The sequence below is a fragment of the Rattus norvegicus genome, chromosome 1 (assembly GCF_021556685.1).
Source record: "Rattus norvegicus strain SHRSP/BbbUtx chromosome 1, alternate assembly SHRSP_T2T, whole genome shotgun sequence".
In the NCBI taxonomy this organism is placed as follows: Eukaryota; Metazoa; Chordata; class Mammalia; order Rodentia; family Muridae; genus Rattus; species Rattus norvegicus.
The window spans coordinates 222,616,044-222,642,902 of record NC_141534.1 but is presented as its reverse complement, the minus strand read 5'-3'; the positions used below and the strand labels follow the sequence as shown (position 1 = coordinate 222,642,902).

Below are 26,859 nucleotides of genomic sequence, written 5' to 3'. Positions count from 1 at the left end.
ATTATTTGGCATGTTTATTTGAGCTAAATTTAGAGAAATGGAAAAATAATTGCTGGCACTTAGATAGGTATTTGAGGTTTGCTAGTTCTTGGTAAGACAAAATTAAGATATGAGAAGGCCTTTACACTAGCTTCTAACCCAGCTAAACACAGCCTGTTTTAACTAAGAACCAAATATTAGCTGTATTTGACTTTTCTAAGCTTTAATTGGATAAATAGGTAAACTGAAAAGCAGAGGATCAAATACTGGGTTACCCCACCTATTATACTTCATCGTGACCAAATGGCTGCAATTCCCAGAACTTTATTTAGCTTCATCTTGATTCTTAAGAGAATTAGGAAAAATATTCTAATCGGTAATATCAATATCTCATTGTCCCACTAACCATTCTTGTCAAATTGTCTTAGCTACTCTGGCTTCCTGCTAGTACCATCTTTTTCTGTTTGGTCATAATTATTTATGATAGTCTGTGTATCCTTGTCAAATCTGTTCTCTTTGTGTAGTGAAGTGATAATTATGTAATAAAAATGTAGAGCATACAATTATTTGACAGTATTTATGGTAGTCTGAAATGAAAATGGCCCCCATAGGCTCATAGGGAACATCACTATTTGAAAGAATTAGGATATGTTGCCTTGTTGGAGTAGTTGTGGCTTTTTTGGAAGAAGTATGTCACTTGGGGTGGACTTTGAGGTTTCAGAAGCCCAAACCAGGTCCAGTGACTCTCTTCCTGCTGCCTACCCATTTTGATACAGAAAAATGAGCTACCTCTCCAGTGCTATGTCTGCCTGCATGCCACATGCTTCCCATCATGACAGCTTGGACTAAATAAACCACTGAATGTCAGCAGGCCCCAATTAAATGCTATCTTTTATGAGTTGCCCTGGTTATGGCAGTTCTTTAAAGCACTAAAACATTAACTAAGTATTATACAACCATGGATTCTTATCTAAATTTTAGATGTTTCCATTATTACCCAAGAAACCACTACACCATCTAAGAGCAGTTATTCCTCCTCTCTCCTACCCTGATTCCATTCCCTACGCCAAAGGGTAATTTCTACTTTTGTGTCTAGATTTTTCTGGATATTTCATATAAATAGAATCATAGGACATATGATTTTTATATGTATTGCGTAGCACACTTTTAAGGATCATGTTTTTGTTTGGTTCCTAGTTTCTTCCACTGTCTTGAAGGCTTGGGGTTATATGAGACCCTACTGGTATAATTAGGTTACTGGAAACAGGCTTCAAAAGTTTAACCTGTCCCAGGTTCTAGCTGCAATCTCTATTTCTTCTGTCTATCCAATGAGAATCTGCCTCGTGCATCTATTGCCTTATCTTCCTGCCTAATGGACAGAAATCTGTAAATTTTTCTCCCTTGCTTTTGTCAGATATTTTGAACAGTAGGCACAAAAGTAACTCATAGTACAGATATACAAGTTTTTGTCGATTGATAGATATTTGGGTTATTTACACATTTTGACCATGGTGAATTATGATACTATACCATTTCTGTATAAGCATTTGTTTGATTAAATCCCTGTTTTCACATTTTGACATGTCATTTGTCTTTGCTAAGTCAAAGTGCCAGAGAAAACAACATAACAAAGAGAAAGGACTTATTTTGGCTCCTTGTTTCAAAGGTTTGTATCTATTTTCATTTGGTCTGAGTTTCTGGGCCTATAGTTAGGCACAGTTAATTATTTTTCTCCTTTTATTGAAAATAGATCCTTTCCTCATACAGTATTATCATGGTTACAATTTTCCCTTCTCCACTCCTCCCAGTTCCTCCCTACCTGCCCTCCCGTCTGAATCCATTCCCTTTCTGTCTCTCATTTAAAAAGAACATGCTTCTAGGAGATAACAACCAAACATAACAAAATAAGAATAAACAAAAACCATCACATGGAAGTTGAGCAAGACAAACCAACAGAAGTAAAGCCCCAAGAGAAGTCACAAGAATCAGAGACCCACTCATTCACACATTCAGAACTCCCATAAAAATACTAAACGGGATGCTATAATATATACACAGTACCTGGTACAGATCCGTGTCAGGCCTGTGCTGCTGCTTCAATCTCTGAGTTCATAAGAGTTTTCTTTGCATGGTTTAGAAGGCCTTGTTCTCCTGTTGTTCTCCACTCCTCTAGCTCTAAACTCTTCTGCTTCAGATTCTTCCTTGGGGTTCCCTGAGCTCAGGAGGAATTTGATGAAAACATCCCATTTAAAGAAAGCTGTGTGTTCCAGAATCTGTCTTTCTGTGTAATGTCTGGCTGTGGGTCTCCGAGAAGTTTCTCTGATGATGGCTTGAGTGAGACACTGATACATGATTGTAGCAGAATGTCATTAGAGTCATTTTATTGTTACTTTTTTTTTAATTATTAATTTGGTTTTTAGGTCTTTGGGCTATTTAGACTCTGGTTTTAGTTACTAAAGCAGTATTGGGTGTGCTTTCCGTCTTGCATAGTGGACCTTAAGTCAAATCAGATTACTCCCATAAGCTTTGTGCCACTATTGCCCTAGCATAATTTTACAGGCAGGACAGTTTGTAGATCAGTAGTTTTGTGACTAGGTTGGTGTTTATATTTCTCTTTTGGTAGCCTACAGAGTACCTTCACAAACCAAAGACAGTAAAATGGACACCATGTAGACAGACACCAGCTCACCCTCTCCATATTCAGTAAGTTTTATGGGAGTTGTTTTCAGCAATGGAGATTTGCTATTAGTTTAAGGAGAGCAATCTATTGTCTTGTCAGCAGTGTGGGTTGATTTGGGGGATTTCTATGGGACCCCTTTGACCCATAATGCAGCTAAATGTAATTTAGTCCCAGGATTGGAAACTTCTTTGGTGATAAGAAACAGCTAATTGGGATTCCATCTTCTTCATTCTTTGGAGACTTCACTAGGAACACCTTCATATATTTTAGGAAGTTTACACTGCACTGGGTTTCCATACCACCCCTCAGATGCCCCTCGATTCTAGTTGTCTCTCCCTGAGTTTCTATCCTCAACCCCATCTCTCCTCTTCCTCCTCTTCCCTACCTTATCTTGTTCTCATGACCCAACATCACTCCCAGTCACCCATAAAATCTATTTCTTCCAGGGAGACCAAGTGTACCCACCTAGACCTAACCTATTGTTGCTTGGTTATCATTTATTTAACAGCTAATATCCATCCACATATACGTGAATGCATTCAATATTTATCTTTGGGGATCTGTGTTAGCTAACTTGGGATGATTTGGGGGGAAGTTCTGTCCATTTGTATTTCTAGTTCATATCCATCTGCAAATTTCATAATGTCATTCTTTTCAACAGCTGAGTAATACTTCATTGTGTAAGTGGACCACATTTTCTTTATCCATTCCTCTGTTGAGAGATATATCTAAATTGTTTCCAGTTTCTGGCTATTATAAATAGAGTAGCAATAAATACGATTGAACAAGTGTTCTTGTGGTAGGATGCAATGTCTTTTGGATGTATGCCTAAGAAGGGTATAAGCTAGATCTTGAGGTAGATTGATTCCCAGTTTTCTGAGCATCCACCATATTGATTTTCATCCACTAGTAATGGACAAGTATTCCTCTTACTCCACATCCTCACCAATGTGAGGCACTTGGGTTATTGTATTTTTTACGGGTACAAAATGGAATCCCAGAGTATCTTTGATTTGTATTTCCCAGGTGACTAAGGATGTTGAAAATTTATTCTTGCCATTTGAGTTTCCTCTATTGAAAATTCTGTTTAGATCTATACTTCATTTGTGGAAAGGATTATCTGTTTTGTTTTTTGACAGGATGAATTTTGTTGTTTTGTTTTTTGTCTTTTTTTGATACCAAGTTTCTTGATTTCTTTATATTTTAGGATATTAGTGTTCTCTCAGATATAGTTGGTAAAAATCTTCTCACATTCTGTAGGTTACTGCTTTGTTATTAAAGTAAACTGCTCTATGTCAGTCAGGAGGAAGGCCTACTTCCTAACAGTCCACTAAGCTATGAGTTTATCTGTGGATTAATCTACTTAAGTTAGAGCTCTCACGAATCAGTCACTTCTGAAGGCTCAGCATTGTTACATGTCTGCTTGCTTTGTACAAGGGTTCTAGTTACTTCATTCTCTCCGGCACTGTTTTTATAACTATCCTAGTCAGTATGAAATTAGTCTCATGAGGCTTTTGGTTTGCATTTCATTGATGACTGATGTTTAGTATCTTTGCATGTGGTTTTGTTTAGCTTGTTTATTTTTAGTGAAATATTTGTTCAAATATTGTTTATCTTTTTAGTTATTTGCCTTTTTGTTAAAGTATTGTAGCAGACACAGTTTACAGATATTTTCCCCACTCTATATACTGTCTTCATTGTGAGATTTTAAAGTGTTAGCTCTTAAAGTTTATGACCCATTTTGAATTAATTTTTAAAAACTAAGAATCTAGCATCCTTCTTTGTATGTAAATACTATTTTCCCAATAACATTTGTTGAAAAGGTTGTTCATTCCCACACCCAGCAGTCTTACAACCTTATTGAAAACCTGTGTGTGTGTGTGTGTGTGTGTGTGTGTGTGTGTGTGTGTGTGTGTGTGTGTGTGTGTGTACAGATGGATGGATGGATTTATATCATATTTATAAATAGGGTCTGAAGTCAGTTTACTGGCTTATTATGTTTAGTTTTTTACCAGTACCACACAATGGTAACTGTAACTTAATAGGTTTTAAGATTCTGAAAAACTTCCAACTTTACCCTTTTCTGCAATAGTTTTGACTACTATTAGTCTCCAGAATTTTCATATGAATTTTAGGATCAGGCTAACAGAATCTGGATTTTTTTTCTTAATTTGTTTATCTGTTTTGGGGGAGATCATCCTCTTAGCAATATTTTTTACTCCTATTTTGTAAAGGGAACTATTTTCTGGATTTTCTTTGGGGATTGTTCATTTGCTAAAAGTATTTAAAACAAAATTTTTTTATTGATCTTGTATTCTGCCACATTTGTAAATTTATTAGGATATCAACCAGTTGGTCTGTATGAAAATAAGGTCATTTAATCTGTAAGTAGTAAAAGAGTTTAATTTCTACTCCCCAGCCCTGCTTGGGTTCAACCTTTGCTTTGCTTTTGTTTTCTTTCTCCTTTTTTGGGTCTAATGGAGTATTAAACAGAAGTAAAGATGTCGTCTATGACTTTCTGCTTAGATAGAAGACTTGTTCTTCAATGTCAACCAACCAGAGCTTCCAGGGACTAAGCCACTACCCAAAGACTATACATGGACTGACCCTGGGCTCCAACCTCATAGGTAGCAATGAATAGCCTAGTAAGAGCACCAGTGGAAGGGGAAGACCTTGATCCTGCCAAGACTGAACCCCCAGTGAACTGATTGTTGGGGGGGAAGGTGCTAATAGGGGGAGGATGGGGAGGGGACCAACCATATACAAGGGGAGGGGGAGGGGCTAGGGGGATGTTGGCCAGGAAACCGGGAAGAGGAATAACAATCGAAATGTAAATAAGAAATACTCAAGTTAATAAAGATGGGAGAAGAAGGAGGGGGAGGGGGAGGGAGACGATGAAGATGAAGTCGTCGATGACGACTACTTGTTCTTGCCCCAGAGTATGATGTTAACTGGGTTTTTTGTGTCTTAGAAGTAAATGTTTGCTTTTGTCAGTTTATATCTGTTGAAAAGTTTTAGTTATATTATTAATATTTTATTTTGTATATAAAAAATTCATACTGATTTGAGTCTCAAATATGTCTCAATATTTGGTATATGAGGAATATCAATTGATATGTAGGTGTTTTTGCTTTGGTGTTAGAATGTTGGCATCATAATATGATTGGAAAGTGTTTGGTTCAATATTTTTGAGAGTTTGAGAAAAACTAAGTTGGGTTATTTTGGTTATCTTTTTTAATATTCAGTGGGATTGACTACTACGTTCTGAGCTTAGACTTCTGCGTGGGGAGTTTTTGTTTGTTTGTTTATGGAGTCCCTGTCTTTATATAATATGTTTAGATTTTTGTTTTTTGTTAATGTTCAGTTCGGTAGTTTCTGTATATAAACTTCTGGGTTTTGTCTAACATGGTACATAATTATTCAGTTTTCTTAACATCTAAAGAAACTTTATTAAGAACTTTCAGCTATATATCACTAGCCCAGGAGAAGTAAGTTAATAAAGTTTCTACTTTTTTTTAGATGTGTATGACATTTCTCATGGAAATGTCTAGGAAGCTCTAGGAAACTGACATACTGAAGATGGGATATAATAAGATACTAAAAATAATTGAGTATAGCTTTAGAATTGGGAGGTAGATAGTAGTTGAGATTATTATAAAGTGTGTTCTCAAGTAGTTCAGACTGCTTTGAAGAGATAATGGATATTAAAGTCAATCTAGGGAAACCTTGGAAGGAAACTGAGTGTGTTGGATAGTGGTAAGTCATCTTTGTTATAAAGTTGCAGATGATTTAGCTTGTGTTCTGTCATTGAATTAACAGTAGAGTTTATAAGCAAGGAATTTATATGTTTAGCTGAAGTTTTCTAGCAGTACTTACAAGATGCTGCCTAATTTCTGTTTGCTGCTTATATAAAAGCATTTCTGTGACATGTGACAGGAAAGAAGTAGAGGAATGGATTGCTTAGCAAAAAATATCATTCATATATATATATTCATATATATACATATATATATACACATACATACATACCCACCCAAATTTGGTCATTTGGGAAAGTTTCAATCTGCCCAAGTAAATAATGCTTTCTGTGGCAATTTTTGCTAAAAAAAAAAAAAAACTAAATGTTTAGCTTATAGATCATAAACTATGTCAGTCAGCAGTTTCTTGACACATAGTAATCAATAGCTTAAGACATACCCCCTACTATGAATGATAGATTAACAAGGATTTTGAGAATTTTGTACCAGCATAAACACTCACCACTTAGACTAGTAAGGACAAAATCAGAATGAAATGAAAAATTCTTGAGACCAAAATATAAAGGCATTTGGTAGGAGATGTAATGCTAGCAAAAGCAGACTCTTGCTACCATTGGACTTGGAGTACAAAGCACTGTTTACAAAGATTATTCATAGGCTTTACAATCTAGTAGTATTGGCATTTTTAACACTGAAGCCTTGCCATACATTTGTATAGCTATCAGAATGATAGGTGAGACATATTACATTGCTATGTTGACATCATTATAAATGAATTGAGCCTTTTGTTATTTACATATTTAAAAACCTGGAACTATACCATGAGGTTACTGTACAGGTGAGTTTAAAATTCATGGTTGTGAACCTTAGTAAAATTTAGCATCAAAGAAAATCATTCCTGTTAGGATATTCCTTTTAAGTAATTTTTAGTAACATTGTAGTTGAAATATCTTGAACTGTCATTGTTTTTGCTACCTCTAGTTCAGGTTCTCTTTCTGAGACCACTTTCTTAATTTAACTTGGAGCTAGCTAATGATTAGAGTCCCATGAATCAATTTCTTGGGTCAGTTTTGCATTATGTTTTTTACTAAAGGTACTGTTTAGCAGTGAAAAGTGTTTTACTTAGAATAGCAACATAAGGATAAATGTTGTTCTTAATAGTTGGAACTTTAGTACTTAATGTGCTTGCATGAGCATTGATACAAGGGCATCTTACCAAGGGGCTAAGTCATAAGGCAGTATGGCTACCTTGTTTCAGCAAACATTAACTGCCTCTCAGAGACTGGTGAGACCTTACATCAAAGGCCCCATTGCTGTGATTTTTATCAGTACAACAGCCATAACATATTCAGAACATAGCATTTTACAGCAGTTTCCCATCTTCTGGCTCTTATACTCTTATCTCCCTTCCACAGTGTTCCCTGAGCCTTGGAGTAGATAGCATAGATGTCTTAGATAGGGCTAAGCACTCAGCAGTCACTTACTCTTTGCATTTTAGTCAGTTAAGGGTCTCTATTAACCTACTGCTTAATTTAAAAAAGAAACTTCTCTAGTCAAGGCTGAGAGAGCATCAAACAGTAAATGTAAACATAAAAGCAATGTGATATGTCTGGATAAGAAAAGAACAGTGATAGGTTTCCCTTAAAGCATATCCTGGCTGCCTCCCAGCTAAGGGGTTTTCATCAGGTTTTCCCTGAGCATAAATTTGCTCTTAAGGAATAAACTTCAAATTCAGATCAAAAAACAGTTGATCACCCCTATCACAGTTGTGCCATTATATAGAAATAGGAATATCTTGCCTAGCAAATCAGTATTGTAGAACTCAGGGTCTACAACTGGACGAGACTGTTAATAACTTTTCCAGCACTGTGCAAAATAAGTACATTTCAATCCTATAAACTTGAGTAAGCAGAGACAAAGCATACAGTTCAGTTCCAACTTGATTTTTGTCTTATAATCGAAGTGTTTGGTGTCTTGTCTTCATCCGTAGATACTGATCACTCAGTTCTGGTCAGCAATTGCCCTTGGGATTTCTTTTATTTTGATTTGTTTTGTTTTTTGATATTTTTTATTTGCATTTCAAATGTTATTCCCTTTCCCAGTTTCCGGCCCATAAGCCCCCCTTCCCATCCCCCTCCACCTTCTATAAGGGCGTTCCCCTTCCCAAACCATCCCCCTTACTTCCTCCCCACCCAGACATTCCCCTACAATGGGGGGGTCCAGCCCTGGCAGGACCAGCCCTTGGGTTTTTTTAAAAAATAATCTCACTGGTCTTAATTCATGAATCTTCTATACTACCCTGAGTGATGGATTATTGGAATCCTACCTACCACATGTGTTTAGAGTTACTATTGATGGGATGAACACCATGACCACGGCAACTCTATAAAAGAAAGCATTTACCTGGGGCTTGCTTACAGGTTCAAAGGTTTAGTCCTTTGAGAGCATTAGCAGGCGTGCAGACAGAGGTGGTGCTAGAGTGGTACATCCAGATTTACAGAGAGAAATACTAGGACTGGCTTGAGCATTTTAAACACCCAGAGCCCATCCAACAGTGGAACATTTCATCCAACAAGGCCACAAAGCATTCAAATACAGGGCTATTCCTTTTTGTTTGTTTTGTTTTTGTTTTGTTTGTTGCTACTGCTTATTACAATTACTAGATTTTTCAGAATGGTTACTGGTTAACCATTGAAAAGATTACACGTTTCTTGAAAAGAATTACACGTTTTCATCTAGATCCCAAGGAAGAGAAAGAAGATGATTCTGTCCTCCCTCAGGAAGTTTCCATTACTGCAACTAGACCTAGCCGGAGCTGGCGCAGTAGTAGCAGGACCTCTATCTCTCGCCTTCGAGACAGTGAGAATACTCGGAGCTCTAGGTCCAAGACTGGCTCGTTGCAACTCGTCTGCAAGACAGAACCAATTACAGATCAACTTGATTATGGTATGGTGCAAATACATTATGCTTACTTCAGATACATAATTGGTTCTCTAATCTTAAACGTAATGTAGACCAGTTACCTAAATGTTTTGGGAAACAGGTAATATGTAGGTAGAATTTGTTCTAGACACATTGTAGATGGTCTCGATTTGTAAAACTGCTTCATACAGTAAGTTTACGTAAGTCTTTGGCCATGCAAGTGTCTCAGTAAATCTTGTTTTAATTTTCTAGACGTTCCAGAAGAACATCAGTCTCCCAGTGGCATTAGGTATAAAGTTTATTTTATATTTATATCTTTGAATATTTCATTGTATCAAATCTTTGGGACAATTTCTATTTGACAGAATTTTTGAACTGTTAACTGAAAAATAACTTGTTTTAAGTTGTCACACTTACTATCCAACATTTGGTCTTGAATGGAACTTAAAATGCAAAACTTTTAGTTTCCTAGTCCCAAAAACATGTCTTGAGTAACTTCTGTGGATAAACTTACCTGCGTTGGGCACCAGTTTAAACTAGAGTATCTAGCTCAGTGCCTTTTATGGTACTTTAATAATTTAATTTGGTTAGTTATTGTGTGATAGAACACATTATCAGACAAAGAATTACAAAGCCAATTCTCTAAATCTTGGTGCCTTTGGATAATTATCTCTCATTTTTACTTAAAATGTTATATTGTATTTGTGTAGTCTGAGTTCTAAGTATTACTTGTAGTAAAGTAACTTAGATTATAGTCCAACCAGATCATAAGGATAGAAATTTTAGGTAATGTGAATTTTTGACTATGTGTAAGTATTCTAACTCAGTCCTATTAGTTCTTGAAAGGAGAATTTATCATTTTTGTTTGCTTATTTGTAGTAGTGATGAGGAAGAGGAGGAGGAAGAAATGTTAATCAGTGAAGAGGAAATACCATTCAAAGATGACCCAAGAGATGAGACTTACAAGCCCCACCTTGAAAGGCATGTTTGAAATTTTACTGTACATGCTGGTAAAAAATACATAGGAATACACTTGTTTTTGTTGCATGATTAAATAAATATATAAATAATTTTAAATGAATGTTTTAGAATTATGTCTTATATACTCTCTCTTTTGAGCTGTTGAACTTTAATATATAAACTGTTCTATTTAATAGACACGTGCATGTTTTAATAAGGTTTTCTGGAATGTTTAGAATTGTTTTACTTAGTATCTTATTTTTCTTTGTAGTTGTAGAGAGACTTGATTTTTGTGATTTCAGCCTGTCTTAGTTTGGGTTACTATTGCTATGATGAAACATCACCACCAAAAAAAAGCAAGTGGGCGAGGAAAGGGTTTATTTGGCTTACTCTTCCACATCTTTTGTCTTATCACTAAAGAAAGTCAGGACAAGAATTCTAACAGGATACAACCTCAAGACAACTGCTCGGTGCATAGGCGATGGAAAGGCACTGCTTACTGGTTTGCTCAGCCTGCCCCCTAAGAGAACCCAGGTCCACCAGCCCAGGTTTGGTCTCATCCACAATGGGCCTGCTTTCCCTCCAGGAATCAATAGTTTTTAAAAATCCCTTACAGGCCAATCTTACAGAGACATTTTTCTCAATCGAGGCTCTCTCCTTTCAGATAGTTATGACATCAAGTTGACATAAAACCAGCCAGTATAGAACAGTATTTATCCATGGGTGTGCGTGCGCATACGCAGACATGCACATATATGTATGTGTATGTGTACACACATCCTGGCTATGGGACATGGGTATAAATTGGTATAAAGTTGTGGTTTGTAAGCTGAGAATCACAGCTTCAGAATACTGAGATAATGATAAACCCTAAGCTTTAACCTACTATTATAGGCTACCTTTAATGAATCCTTTGTTAGAATATTTGTGTTGAAATGTTTTTCTGTTTTCAGGGAGACCCCAAAGCCACGGAGAAAATCAGGGAAGGTGAAAGAAGAGAAAGAAAAAAAAGAAATTAAAGTGGAAGTAGAAGTAGAGGTGAAAGAAGAAGAGAATGAAATTAGGGAAGATGAGGAGCCTCCTAGGAAGTAAGTAGGCAGTCTCTACTAAAAGTGGAAACCTACCATTCAAAGGCACAGATGCAGGTTCACATCCACGTATCTCCAAACTTGGGGCACTTGCATTTAATCCTAGCATTTGGAAGGAGGGGGCAAGCAGATATCTGTATGAGTATGAAGTCAACCTAATCTACATAGCTATTTCCCCGACTAGCCAGGGCCACATAAGACTCTGAAAAACCCAAACACACAAAAGACAGATGAATATAAGCCCAAATGAGCAATAATGACAGTATTTTTAGGGGTACAGAGAGAATAGAGAAAGCCAGAAAAATATCTTAGGTATGTGTGTTCTCAAAAACTAATAGGCTAAATTATGCACAAACCTTGATCACACATTTTGTTGCAAGAATAAGTTTAAGTGCTTTCTTGTCTTCTTGATTGCATTTTTAATTGTATTTACATGGTAAACTTTTTACCATAACTACTTTTTAAGTAGTAATATTGAAATTTATCCAGATATCCCATAGCAATTCCTAGTTTACTCCAAGATAAGAATTAAGAGTGAAATTCAAAATAAATAAGTAAATAAATAAATAGTGAAATTACCTCAGAGTAAGTCTGGTTTGATGGCCAGATGTATTTGGTTTTTGTATTGTTGGTTATCCAATGTGTCTGCCTCCTGTTATTTCATGCTTAGAATATGCCTTTAGCCATATTTAGAATATTTAGTCAACTACTCTTTCTTAAATTATAGGAGAGGGAGAAGGCGAAAAGATGACAAAAGTCCACGGTTACCCAAAAGGAGGTGAGACATTTCTGCTTCTGCTTTTTATGTCCTAAGTCTGGTACTAGGCATTTGATTGATTTTTTTTTTTTCATAAACAGAGGGGGTGTTGCTTCTTTAAAATTTTACAAATGTGGGTACCTAATTCCCTGATGCACACACAGATGGTATGTTTTCATTTTCATTGCATGATGCTGAATTGTCTGAAATTCTTAGTTCTTTCTATAGCTTGCTAGCTTATTCATGTTTTTAAGCCATCAAACATTTGACGGTTTGATACTTAAGTACAAATTTTGTGAAACCTATTATCTATAATCATACTATATATGGAATACCACTTCTGTTGCTAACTTTTTTCTGACATTTCGGCATTAGAAAAAAGCCTCCAATCCAGTATGTCCGTTGTGAGATGGAAGGATGTGGAACTGTTCTTGCTCACCCTCGCTATTTACAGGTCAGTAAAGTTGTTACAAGACAGTCTTTACAGTGTCCATTACTTGTCTCCTAAGATATTACTTTGTGTGGGATTTGTAAACATTAACATAAAATACAAAGAAAAATGTTCCTAAGGGTAAAATTACATAAGTTGTCTTTACTTTTACTGCTTTAACAGACTTCGGGAGACTAGCAATTTAAAGAACAAATTCATTGGCTTTTGATTCTGAGTTCCTTGTAAGTCCTAAGAATGTGGAACCAACATCTAGAAAGGGGTCTTGCCAGTGTACAAGGCTGAGGAACAAGAAGGAAGCATGAGGAGAAAACAAACTGAGTTCAGTTTGTTAAAAATTTTAATCCATCTGTGAGGACAGAACACATAAATGTATCTCAGCTTTATTGCATTGAAGATTTGAGTTTTCCACACAGGAACTTTGGAGGATACATTTACACCTTAGCACATCCAATTTAATAATAAAGGACTGAAAAGTCTGAACCTAAGTACAAGACTTATTTAGATTCTCAAGTGTTACAGTATTTCCCAAAATACAATAGTAGATTATTGTAACAACACACAGAGACATAGAATAATAGATTTTAATATCCTAAAATGATTATAGCATTCAGACTCTAGTAATTTCTTTGAGAATAGTACAAAATGGTTGATTTTTTTTTTTATTTTGATTTTTTCCCCCCTTAAGTTAATAGATATTTCTTGAACTGGTTGGGTTTCTGATTGTGTACAAGTCTGGCATGAAATGGGAATGGGAAATAGGAAATGTTGCTTAGGAAATGCCTGTTAGTCTTTGCAAGCAAGTATAAGACTATGGCCTTACTTTTGGATTGTGATTCTATTACAGTAATTGTGGCTACTATTTGGGGGATGTAATATGCCATTTGCACACTCATTACTGTGCTTATATTTTACAAATGAAAATTAGAACTTGAAATGTTTTTTAAGTACATCCAAGATAACATTGCTAGTGAGTGACAAGTGCAGGTTAAAATTTCTCTCTTCTACTTTTCCTTTAGACTTAGCAACAAAAAAAAAAATAGAGAAAACTTACCTTTTTTTTTTCCCTTTTTCCTTTCCTTTTCCTATTTTAGCACCACATTAAATACCAACATTTGCTGAAAAAAAAATATGTATGTCCCCATCCCTCCTGTGGACGACTCTTCAGGCTCCAGAAACAACTTTTGCGACATGCGAAACATCATACAGGTATATTTCTAAGTAAAAGGTTTACCGAAAAGCCAAACAAATTAAACGTGTATATACATATTAATAATAAAGCAAGATTTTCTAGTACAAGTCCTATTAAAAGAAACTAGTTGGGGAAAAGTTATGAAAATACATATTAGCAAAATATAAACATAAAAATTTAAATATGACATTTTTGAATTGTGCTTGGTCACATATTTATAACCACAGCACTGGTAAAACTGAGTTTGAGTTCCCAGCCAGACTAGACTATACAGATAGAACCTGTTTTAAATGATAGAGATAGAACAGATGTGTAAAGTCTCATTAAGAGGTCCTGGCTAGCTTGGAACTCACTGTGAAGACCAGGCTGGCCTCAAGCTCCGAACAAACAGTCCTGCTATAGTCTGCCAACTATTAGAGTTTTCTAGTGTTAAATACCCTTGTTGGGATAAAGCACTTTCCCTGAAAGCAGGAGGGCCAGAGATCAGATACCCTAGAATCCAGGTAAAAGCCAGGCAGGCATGGTGGCAGCCTGTAATCCTAGTGCTTGGGAAAACAGGAGATAGTATTTCTAGAGTAATTTGACTGAATAGCTGAAATCAGTGCTTTCTGGGTTTCAAAGGCAATCCTGACTCCAAGAATGAGGTGGAGAGTGATTCCAAAAGTCACCTAAATTAAGCTTCATGTAAACATGCAAAAATAAATATTTTAAACCAGCAGACATGAATATTACAGGATATGATCAGACAGAACATTTATTCTTTGACTTCTGAATTTTTTTCATAATGGGAATATTGATCTTTTTAACTTAGCATGTATTCTGTGTCAATTGTAAACTTACACACAGCCATGCTAATCTGTTTACTCAGTAACACTAAGTGGTATTTTTTTACTTAATAAAACCAGAAGTTTAGCACAATTAAGCAATTTGTTAGTGATCATCTAGTTAAACTAACAGAACAAGGATTTTTCAATTCTGCCACAGGTAAGTACTTGTCAATAAAGATAAAAACTTGATCATAGCGGCACGGGAATAAAAGTAGAGTGAACACTAATGAGAAAGCCTAAACAATAAAGGAGGTTTGCTTTCATTTAATTTCTAACTGTTAAATAGCTTGAGATGATTATGTTTGGAGATCTTAAAATCTAGTTACTGAATTTGTTCGCAAATTTCTATCAGAATAACTCATATATATAGAAGCTAATTAATGTTATGGAATAGGCTCAAATTCCATTCATTTATAGCCACAATCTCAAAGAAATTCTGCTTTAAGCATGAATTGTTTACCTATTCCAATACACACACACACACACACACACACACACACACACACACACACACACACACACCATATCCAGTTGGCACATAGTACTAATTGGGTAAGTCTCACACTTGAGAATTATATATCTGTTCTCTCTTCAATCTTAGACAATAAGACTTAAAATTCCCTTTGAAAAATTATGTCCCTCACCTAACTGATGATAGAGATACTCTTGTCAGATGTACAACCAGTGTACTTGCCTATTCTGTGAGATTCCTCTTCACTCAGTTGTTGTCTTAGCTGTACAAAAGCTTTTCGATTTTTTTGCAAGGCTTGTCACTTGTCAGTTATTAGTGTTAATCCTGGGTAAGTGGAATCATAAGTTCTTTCTTACACCTATATCTTAACATTTTCTTCTAGTAGTTTTAGTGTTTTATGATTCACATTGAAGTGTTTGATACATTTGTATTTAATTTTTGTAGAAGGTGATAACAGGTCTGATTTCAGTAGACATCCAATTTTCCCAACACCGTTTGAAGATGCTGTCTTGACTCCAGTATTTGTGTTGGCATCTTTTTATTATTGAATTTTATAATCAAATTTGATTTAATAATTTTGTAATTAAAATGTATTAATGTTTAATAAATACTGCCCCCCAAAACAACTTGGGGAGGGAAGGGCTTATATTGCTTACATATCTATCTACATTATAGTTCATCAAAGGAAGAACTAAAGAAGATGCCATAGTAGACATTGTTTAATAGCCTGCTCACCATACTTTCTAACCCCTGGGCTACCTGCCCAGTGGCACCAGTAGCAGTGAGCTGAGAGCCCTGCAACATCAATTATTAAGAAAGTGTAGCGCAGGCTTACCCACAAGCCAGTCTACTGGAAGCATTTCCTCAGTTGAGATTTCTTTTTGAGAGTAGAGCTTGTATTAAGCAGACAACAGAGCATCTTCAAATATCAGGTGACTATACTTGTGTATACTTGTGTATAAGTGTCTTTAGATTGTGTATTTTGTTCCATTGATCTACACATCTATTTTTATGCTGCTACCACACTTTTACTATAGCTCTGAAATATATTTTGAAATTGTTTGGTTTGGTTTGGTTTTAGGGTTTTTTTTGTTTTTGGTGGTTTTTTTGGGTTTTTTTTGGTTTTTTTTTTTTTGTTTGTTTGTTTGTTTGTTTTGCTCAGGATTACTTTGGCTACCTAGTATCTTTTAGGGTTACATAAAGAACAGAACATTGGGGGCATTTTTTTTTTAACTTGAGTATTTCTTATTTATATTTCCAGTGTTATTCCCTTTCCCGGTTTCCGGGCAAACATCCCCCTCCCCCCCTCCCCTTCTTTATGGATGTTCCCCTCCCCATCCTCCCCCCATTACCGCCCTCCCCCCAACAATCACGTTCAGTCTTAGCAGGACCCAGGGCTTCCCCTTACACTGGTGATCTTACTAGGATATTCAATGCTACCTATGAGATCAGAGTCCAGGGTCAGTCCATGTATAGTCTTTAGGTAGTGGCTTAGTCCCTGGAAGCTCTGGTATGTTAGCATTGTTGTTCATATGGGGTCTCAAGCCCCTTCAAGCTCTTTCAGTTCTTTCTCTGATTCCTTCAATGGGGGTCCTGTTCTCAGTTCAGTGGTTTGCTGCTGGCATTCGCCTCTGTATTTGTTGTATTCTTGCTGTGTCTCTCAGGAGAGATCTACATGCGGTTCCCTGTCTGCCTGCAGTTCTTTGCTTCATCCATCTTGTCTAATTGGGTGGCTGTATATGTATGGGCCACATGTGGGGGAGGCTCTGAATGGGTGTTCCTTCTGCTTCTGTTTTAATCTTTGCCTCTCTATTCACATTGGGGGCATTTTCATTCTGGTTGCGTTACATTTATAAATTTCATTTGGTAAAACATTCATTTTCCCACTATTCTAATCCGTACTTGTGAGAGATCTTTGTTTTGCAGTGCATTTCTCAATGTCTTTATTCAGAGATTTAGTTTTTATCATCACGGTCTTTTACCTCCATATTTAGATTTAATCCTAGATACTTTATCATTTCTTTAAGGGGAATGGGCCCTTATCTTGGTTTCTTCTTTGTATAGAAAGGCCGCCGTAGATTGATTTTTTTTTTCTTTAATACTACAACTTTATAGAAATTGTTGACTGGTTCTAGAAGTTTTATCGTAAAAATTTGGATCTTTGTTATGTATAATGTATTGTTTAAATAGGGCATATTTGATCTTTCTTCTGCTTTTGTATACTTTTAATTTCCTTCTCTTATCCTGTTGATTCAAGCAGTGTTGAAATGGAGTGAAGCTAGAGGATAGCCTTCTCTTGTTCCTGATGTTGGTTGGTTGGTTGGTTGGTTGGTTGATTTATTTTGGTAGAGGAATTTAGATTCACTTAGCAGACATAGTTCTAGGTGTGTCTCTCCAGGGTTCCTGGAAAAGTGTAGTGATGCTTTGAATATGGGCATCAGCACTGTACTGCCAACTAGATTATGGAGGTCTGAAATGAACTGAGTAATTGCATTCCCTTCCATCTGTTTCTGGATATTCATCATGGACGAAGCTTTCCCTCCAGTGAATTGCAGTCAGCTCATCTGTGGGTGAAATAAACCGTTTTTCCAGTTACTTGTCTGTTACTTGGTCACAACAACAAGAAATGATGTAACTTAAACCTGAGAGATATTCACCCTTAGCCGATACGTCTAAAAAAGGATGTCATAACAGCATATCTTGATGCATTACTCCTCAGTTGGACTCTTGCCAGATCCACCTTACCCCTGTATCTTTTTTTTTTTCTTTCTTTCTTTAACTAGTATCTCACAGTAGCTATCTTCTTGGCCATCCACCTCTTAATATCTTTTTGTGGATACTTCATGACTATAAGAGCATTCTGGATTTTTTTTCAAAGGTTTCACATGTCTATTGAGATGACCTTGTGGTTGGTTGGTTTGTTTTGTTTTTGTCTTTGAGCCCATTTATATATTGAGTCTATTTCTGCATCTCTGAGATATAACCATATATCTTTTTGGTATATGTCTGTATTCAGTTTGCAAGTATTTTATTGACAGTTTTCGCATATATGTGTGTCAGGGATATATTAGCCTGTTGTTTTCCTGTTGTGTCTATACCTGGTTTAGTTATTAGAGTGATACTGGCTTTTAATATTTTTCTTAAGCTGATTTTTATGTTGCTTAATGTGTGGACTAATAAACATTTTTTTTGGTGTTAAATTTAGCTTTCTCAGAATACTTCCTCACTGTAGAGTGTGTTATGTGCTGTAGAGTAACTGCCAGAAGACTTGCTCACCTGCAAACTGCAGAAAGTACTTAGCAGGTGCCTTAATGGAACATTAACCACATTACTTTTCTTCTTAGACCAGAGGGATTATATCTGTGAATACTGTGCTCGGGCTTTCAAGAGTTCCCACAATCTGGCAGTACACCGGATGATTCATACGGGCGAGAAGCCATTACAGTGAGTATTTACTTAATAGTGAACATCTGGGTAGAAGTGCAATTATCTTGCATGGAGATTGTCCCTTAAAAATATTTCAGTTGGGGGTTCGGGATTTAGCTCAGTGGTAGAGCGCTTGACTAGCAAGCGCAAGGCCCTGAGTTCAGTCCCCAGCTCTGAAAAAAAAAAAAAAAATTCAGTTGACACTGCTGTATACTTTTACTAAATTAAAGACTGAATATTGGGAAATTTTTTGTTGCTTTTTCTTTGCTTTACGCTTCTTTTTAAATGTATCTTTATTAGTTTGAGAATGTATTCTTCCTTAACCACTTCCCACCCAACCCAACCCCCTTATGTAAATAGTCCATGAATGCAATTTATGCTTCCTATGTGCTTAAGTGTGTGCTTGTTTTGCTGTTTCTTAAACAACAAAAAAGTTTTTTTAGTTAGCTTACTTAAGCTTTCGTAAGTATTGTATGGCTATGTAAATTTTTCAGTTCTTACCTGGCCCTTGATTTAAGATTCCTCCTTGATCGTTTACCTTTGTATTTCCTTTAGATGTGAGATCTGTGGATTTACTTGTCGACAAAAAGCATCTCTTAATTGGCACATGAAGAAACATGATGCAGACTCCTTCTACCAATTTTCTTGCAATATCTGTGGCAAAAAATTTGAGAAGAAGGACAGTGTAGTGGCACACAAAGCAAAAAGCCACCCTGAGGTGCTGATTGCAGAAGCTCTGGCAGCCAATGCGGGTGCCCTCATCACCAGCACAGATATCCTGGGCACTAACCCAGAACCCCTGACACAACCTGCAGATAGTCAGGGGCTTCCTCTTCTTCCTGAGCCCTTGGGAAACTCAACATCTGGAGAGTGCCTACTCCTAGAAGCTGAAGGGATGTCAAAGTCATACTGCAGTGGGACAGAACGGGTGAGCCTTATGGCTGACGGGAAGATCTTTGTGGGAAGTGGCAGCAGTGGGGGCACTGAAGGGCTGGTCATGAACTCGGATATACTCGGTGCTACCACAGAGGTTCTGATTGAAGATACAGACTCTACTGGACCCTAGTGCAAAGGAAGACTTTGGGCACTGGGACAGTACAGACTTTGTATTTAAAAGATAAAAAGGACAAAAAAAAATTTAAAGCATTTAAAAATCTAGTAAAAATAACTGAAGGGCCTGCTCTTTGCATTGTGGATCACAACACACACACATACACACACACAAACACACAATCCCTATTCCAGGAACTCTCTCTTCTCATCCTTAAAATATTGATGTAACCTTTACCAGAAAGGTTGATGAAAAAGCAGCAACATACTAGGTTCCAGCCAATAGCAGACTTCCTGCTCATTGGCAGATCTCCTTTTCCCAACCTATAACTCTGATGTGCTCTGGATCAGCTTTGAACTCATAATAGTATATTACTGTCATCTAAATCCTTTTTCCTATACTACTGCCCTATGGCTCTGGCTTCTCCCCACTGCAACAACCAACATTTATCCTCAAATATATAATTCTATTTCCTGGAGGCTGGCAGCTTAACTTGGCACTTTAGGGCCCCTTGGCAGGATGCTGTTAAAACAGCACGAATCTCTCACCCCTCTTCCATTACTCACTGGGTTTGGGGAAGGAAGGATACATGGGGACCACCTCCCTCCCTTTCAATGGATCCCAGCACCTCAGTTCCCCCCACTCCTGAACCTCCATATTGCTCTTAATGGTGCTCACTTGCTTGGAAGCAGGCTCCCAAGAGAGAGGGGACTGCCCTCTACAGTCTTTCTGGCTGTAAGATAGGGCTCTATGTCAGTGAGAAAAGTCCCAGGCTAATGGCAGAAATTTGCACTTTGAACATGTGTGTTTTTGTGTTGTGGAACCTGAGATTCCTTATTTATTAATGGAAAGTCTGATTTTTGGGGGGGGAGGGTCTTTGTTGCTATGTTTTGTGGGGCTGGGAGAGTAGATTATTCTGACATGGGATCCTTCCTACAAGAGGTACTTTGAAGGCAAGGCTTAGAGTTAAAGAAGCACAGCCAGCCTCTAAAATCATAGTTCTCCAGTGGCCTTTAAAGAAAGCTGGTCCTCAGCACTAACAGAATCACTACAATAGCCTAGTGCTTTTTTGGAAGCCTTAGGGAAGTTTGATAGGTTTGTGGTAACTAGTGTGCTCTTTGAGATTTTAAGAGCATTGAGATAAAAAGAAGTTTGAGGGGATGAGGAATGTTGGTTAAGGTCTGAATCACACATAAAAGATTTTCTCCTGTGAATCTATCTTCTCTCCACCATTTCTTTGCATATATATCCCTGCTGGCCCCTTGTTTTGATTTTGGATTTTGTTTTGTTATTGGTCATTCCAGCTCTCAGTTAGTGGAAGACCAGACCCTGTCATTCATGAAGGAACAAAAATCTAAAAGTGCTAGAGATTTGGTTAAGAGTAAACTGTTCTGTCTTATCTCCCCTTTAGAAGAGATAAAGCTTCAATAGTCAAAAACAAAATGAAAATCTGTACAATAATGTTTTTTGGTTTTCCCCAGAATTACCTATTTTCCTCCAAGTAGAGATTTTAATCCAATGCCTTGTAGATTGTTTATTACTGTCCGTGGGAGACATGGATCGTGTTTTTACATGCTTATACCTCTCAGAAGACTAAAACCGTAATTCAGCTCATTTTTTGAAACTTAGAAGTGCAGTTCTTCCCTGTGTACTTCAGAATCAGCCATTGAAGACTGGGCCAGCTGTTGTCAGAAATACATGATGACTATTGGGAAAAATAAGAGTCTGACTGAGAACAAAATAAGGAGCAGCTTGTTTTTCACAAACACTAAAACTGTGGAGTTTATCGAATTTTCTCTGCTTGATTTTTTTTTTTCCCCAAAAGGAGAATAACAAAATGTCATCTCTGAAAGACGCTTACTGTACACCCACCTATGTCAGTGGTTGGGATGCGAGGGAGGAGGGAGGAAGACACCTACAGGAACAATGTTAAACACATTATTGTTTCCTCTAGGGTGTTGCAGAAGGCATGAAGACAGGCTTTCCTGTCTCACAGAGTTTGCGGTTGACTTGGTACATTGCATAGATTTGAAAATACTGTAAGAGTAATTATAAATGGATCAGCAACAAAGTTGCTCCACTTGATACTGTTTCTCTAGTATCTGTGTCCTATACTTACCCTTGTTTTTCACATTTAGATTGTCTCCATAAGTTAGAGTGGTTACTCATCAGATAGATCCACCCACAGCAAAGCAAACTGCATAGTAAACATCTCATTTGGGGGAATGTGGGGAAATAAGTTTTTTGCTGTACTTCACTGTGCTCCCCACAAAAGCAGGTAGCTCTAATACTTAAAAACTTCCTGTCCTCACTGGGGTTGGGGTAGGATGTAAAGGGGGCTAGGTCATCTTAGCTGCCATCTGTTGACAATAAGTTATTTTAGCAGTTTGCAGTAAACTTTTCATGAATTCATATTTTTCCTTTTGAGAGCTAGTGCTAACATAGTAAAAAGTCAGTATAAGCAAACTAAGCTGCATACCATTTCCTTTTCTCCCATGCCACTCATTTAATTGTCCTTCTAAGGGGTCCTTTTAATCTTGAAAATCGATATTTCATACTCATTTTGTTACCGTTTAAGTAGCCATACTTCCATTTTTAATTGGCAATTGTAAATTTTTAGATATAGTTGTGATAATTACTCGGTATTTCTGGGAGTTATGTGGCCTCCTTGCTTGGATCGCTAGTGTATTTTGCATAATTAGGCCCTAACACATTTTACAGGGTTTAGTCAGACACTGGCTGGGAGTTCTGGGAATGAGCAAAGAAAACACCAGCATAGAGCACTTGGACCTCCCTTGCACCTGTTTGGAGGACGAACATGAACTACCACCAACCTAAGTGAGGTCTTACAGCCTTGCTGCAGGACTACTTTCCCTCCTGTCTTTCTATCAATTTTCCACTATACTCAAGAAAATAGGAAAATTGTAATGGGGCAATTATATCTCTTAAAACTTTTTGCCTGTTAAAATGCGCAGGGCCCTTTTCCTGTGATGAGAGATAGGTGGTTACTTGATCTAGGTTTAAAGTTATGTAAAAGAAAAAAATTATAATAAAAGGGATACTTTGCTTTTAAAATCTTGTTTCCTTTTAATCTAGGTAATCATATTCAAAATAAGTATGTAAAGAAGAAAAATAAAAGTTATCTTCTTGGAAGCAATTTGTCTTCCTTGGTTGTACTGAGTTAGTCATGCAAGGGTAAAACAGTTGATGCTGCTAAATGAGGAAAACAGATGCCCCTGGGGTAGGCTTTTGTATGCAGCTCATTGCTCTTTGTTAAGAGTTGGGAAGCGCTGCTAATGCCCCCGACAGGCCTTGTAGCTCTGTTTGGCCAACTCCACATAGAGTTTTGGTTGCTTTCTAGGGGATGTTAAGGATACTATCTATGAAGTACAGATTACTGTGGTTGCATTTACCATCAGTGCCTCTTAACTAAACTTTCGTGTCAAGTAATAACTTTAAAATAAGAAAACATAATCTAACCTTGCCAGTTCTACGGCAACCATTTCTCATTATTGTTCACCTATGTCAATTTGCTACTGAAGTGTTTGAACTTCTTGGCAATATCTGTGATATAAAATAGGGACATTCACTGACCTGTTTCAGGTTGAAACTTTGAAACTTTAGCCTATTAACATCACCCACTGAGTGCAGTTCAATAGAATGACAGATCAGTAAGACCTCTTTAACTCTTTTGTCTTCATTTCAAAGCCTTGTTCATTCCCTTGCTAAGCATGGAGTATGACGGACTGGGAAGAAAAAGAAGCATGTTGTCACTTGAGTAAAACTGCCTGAGAAACGTTACCAAGTTTGGGTTGGGTGTTTCCTTTGGGAGAGAACAGGCCTAAACAGTGCCTTTCACATCCTGTCGCTACCAGGAAGGCACCATGATTGAGATTAGAGATGCTCCTTTAGCTAATTTTTAAACAAGTCTAAACCTTCCAAATAATGGGAACGGAAACATGACTACAAAGGACCTGTATCACGTAGTCTTTGTTCCTTGCATGTATCAGGAGCTACCCAAAGGAATTGTAAAGTCAGTGGGAGTTAGGGGGGAAGAGCCAAAGAAGACTAGTGCAGAAATATGAATCTAGCATATTGCACTCATTTCGTAGATAAGTTTCTTATATCAAATGAGAAAACTATTATTTACACCCAAAGAACACTATTTAGCCCAGAATTACTCAAGAATCCAATGAAGTTTAAATGTGTAGCATAATATCTGACTCGTTTAATAAATGATACCTATTTTAATACTACATTTTGCCAGGATAAAACAAATTAAAATACAGCAAGCATAGAAAGTAGAATAGTAAAATCAAATTATATGGGTAAATACCAGACTACATTAGGCAGGGGTGGGTGTCATGAGGATTAGTGTGATAGTGACCTTGTTGCTAAGTACAAAAGCAAAACAATGACATAAAAACAAGTGCTAACTACTGAGTGGAGGAGAGATGGGGCAGACGCTTCGGGAAAAAAAAAAACTGATTAAAAGGGCCCTTTGATTCCACAGGCACAAAATCCACAGCCAGGAATTTGCTGCCACCTCTGAGTCAGGCAGGGGGTGGGGATGGGGGTGCACAATCCCATTAGAAAATGCCCAGTAGATTTAGTCCGTGGGAGTCACATTTCTTATTTGGACTAGTGAAGACAGAAGCAAACCAGCTCACTTGTTTCCTGGGACAGTTGATTTAGGGGATGGCTTTCGCAGAGCAAACACCTCTGACCCTTCACCGCCGGGACCTCTGTAGCCGTTCTATCTGGCTAGCAAGGAAGATTCGTTCAGACCTGACTGCTCTTATGGAATCTTATGTAAGTTGACTATTTTGCTGTTGTCTGGTTGTCTGTTTCAACTCTTCAGCCCAACTCTTAACCATCATGTTCCAACCCCCATAACCAGTTATAAAAAACTGTGTGTATGATGTATACATACACACACACACACATATATATATATATATATATGTATATGTATATACGTATGTATGTATCCCTAGTCATTCATATATTAGACACCTATAATTTGGCATGTTCTTTTCCCTTGAGAAAATTCACATACCTTAAGTGTCTTCATCCAAGCTGTTTAAGGTGAACAGGTCCTTAAGTGAGAATAAACATCATTTGGTTGCCTTTTTCTCAATTCTACCAAGGTAGACTGGGGGCTTTCTAAGTCTTGGTTCTTCATAGAATTTTTGAACCTTAGAAATAAAAAGATTACAGGATTAAGAAAAACTGTTTGGAATTTTAGAGAAATATATAGTTGCCCTCTGTACAGTATAAGCTTACCTACATTTTAGTATTCATCAGAACTTGTAACAAAGTACAACTGTCAAATAAGAGTCTTGGGAAAATGTTAAATTAACCACAGTTGTGGGCTTGTTTTCTCATAAAGGGCCTCTGTCTAAAAACCTGCTGTGGTAATATTCCAAGCCTCTGATCAAAATTATAAATTTAACTTCTCTTAAGAATTGATAACTTTGGAAAGCCTTGCCAGATATGAGACTAAGATGCTTACCTTTTTAAAAACCAGTTATATTCTAAAGGATTGATACCACTTGAGAGTGGACATTGGGGATAGGAAAATTCAGGTGGTGCTCTGTGATCATGACTCCTCATATGAAGGGTTTCCATTCTAGACATTTTCTTTACAACTTGGATCACTGACTATGGAAGTCAAGGAGATAGTATTTGTGATTGAAGAAGGAAATTGAGATGATACCGAACATGTGTTTTGCTATATCCTTGGCTAGGTAAAACATCAGGGCCTGAATAAAAATATCAACCTTGACTCAGTGGATGGTGTACCAGTGGCAAGCACTGATCGTTGGAGTGAGATGACTGAGGCAGAGCGACTCCAAGAGAACCTCCAGGCTTACCGTACCTTCCAAGGGATGTTAACCAAGCTCTTAGAAGACCAGAGAGTACATTTCACCCCAACTGAAGGTGACTTCCATCAGGCAATACATACTCTTATGCTCCAAGTTTCTGCCTTTGCCTACCAGCTAGAGGAGTTAATGGTGCTTCTGGAACAGAAGATCCCTGAAAATGAGGCTGATGGGATGCCTGCCACAGTTGGAGATGGTGGTCTCTTTGAGAAGAAGCTATGGGGCTTGAAGGTCCTTCAAGAGCTCTCACAGTGGACTGTGAGGTCTATCCATGACCTTCGTGTCATTTCTTCTCATCAGATGGGAATCTCAGCACTTGAGAGCCATTATGGGGCCAAAGATAAGCAGATGTAGCCATTCGCTCATACCTCTGTCTCCCTTTTTGATCTAATGAAATATTGATAGTTCCCTGGAGCCTAGTTTTCTCAGCATCAATTTTGGAACACTTTAGACCACATGCATTTCATCAAGTAGGGTTGGCCCACATATGAATAGATAGATATACATGGTTATTCTGGCTATGCAAATGTGTGCACCCATTTTGTTTGCATTGGTGGTATAATAAATGATGCCACTATCCTTTCACCATAGTAGTGCTTTAACCTTCCTGATACTAAGTAACCTTTTCAGGTGTTTAACAGTCTTACAGGCAGAAGAGAAATTGTAACTCGTTTTGGTTGACTTCTGAAAAGACTGAATAAACAAATTGGAAGTCCTAGACTATCTTCATTCAAACTACCCGAATAAAAAGAGTATTGTTGTACAGAGGCAGTGAGTGTTCCATGGGCTTTGTATATTCTGTAAAACTTTACATCTTTGTCCTGGAGGGGAAGATGTGTCTTGCAATCTATCCCTAGCATTGAAAAACAACCCTTGTTACAGATCCTCAGGAGTCAGCAGCATCCCACCATGTTAAAGGACTATTTGTTGCCTGCATCTTCAGATTACATTTGAGAAGGGAAAAAAAAAAAATGGGGCCTACAGTACTTCCATACTTGGGGCTGAAGATATGCATTAGCAGCATGGCTTAATGTTGACTAATGTATTTGGATATTGGGTTAATCTCAGTTTATAGCAAGGTGACAGATCTGTCATATAGGTACTATGACCAGATGTTCATGGACAGAGGTGGATAAAATGCTACTCAGGTTAAAGAGTCACAGGTCTCTAGCTTAATTTTACATTCTCCAGGCTTAGTCATGAAGGGAGGATGAGGCCTAGTTGGCCCCCAGTGAGGATGCCAGAGATTCTTAAACACAGTAAAGCTCTACTTTTAATGTTCTTGTAAGAGCCACTGGTGTGGAAGGCTAGGAAACACATTCCTGGGGAGGGTCATTTGCAGTGAGGCCTGTACACTGTGAATCCAGAATTTGTCAGTATCATTTGTTTTTACTTATCTTTAAAACCCAAGAGA

General features: G+C 37.3%; 2 protein-coding genes across 3 annotated transcripts in view; both read left to right on the top strand.

Moving 5' to 3' along the window:
* Zfp91 (zinc finger protein 91) overlaps nucleotides 1-22,717 on the top strand; it is a 37,825-nt gene extending 15,108 nt beyond the window's left edge. The window contains 9 exon segments of one of the 2 annotated variants that reach the window (NM_001169120.1): nucleotides 9,157-9,363; nucleotides 9,592-9,628; nucleotides 10,219-10,320; nucleotides 11,253-11,387; nucleotides 12,115-12,165; nucleotides 12,520-12,598; nucleotides 13,687-13,801; nucleotides 18,428-18,527; nucleotides 19,065-22,717. In NM_001169120.1, coding sequence (NP_001162591.1) covers nucleotides 9,157-9,363; nucleotides 9,592-9,628; nucleotides 10,219-10,320; nucleotides 11,253-11,387; nucleotides 12,115-12,165; nucleotides 12,520-12,598; nucleotides 13,687-13,801; nucleotides 18,428-18,527; nucleotides 19,065-19,575 — 1,337 coding nt within the window. In that variant the 3' untranslated portion in view covers nucleotides 19,576-22,717. 2 annotated transcript variants of the gene reach the window in all.
* A 1,464-nt stretch (nucleotides 22,718-24,181) lies between these two features.
* Nucleotides 24,182-26,213, top strand: Cntf (ciliary neurotrophic factor). The gene is given in 2 exon segments (NM_013166.2): nucleotides 24,182-24,372; nucleotides 25,311-26,213. Coding segments are annotated over 2 exon segments (603 nt in total). The 5' UTR covers nucleotides 24,182-24,258; the 3' UTR covers nucleotides 25,800-26,213.
* Nucleotides 26,214-26,859: the final 646 nt, after the last annotated feature.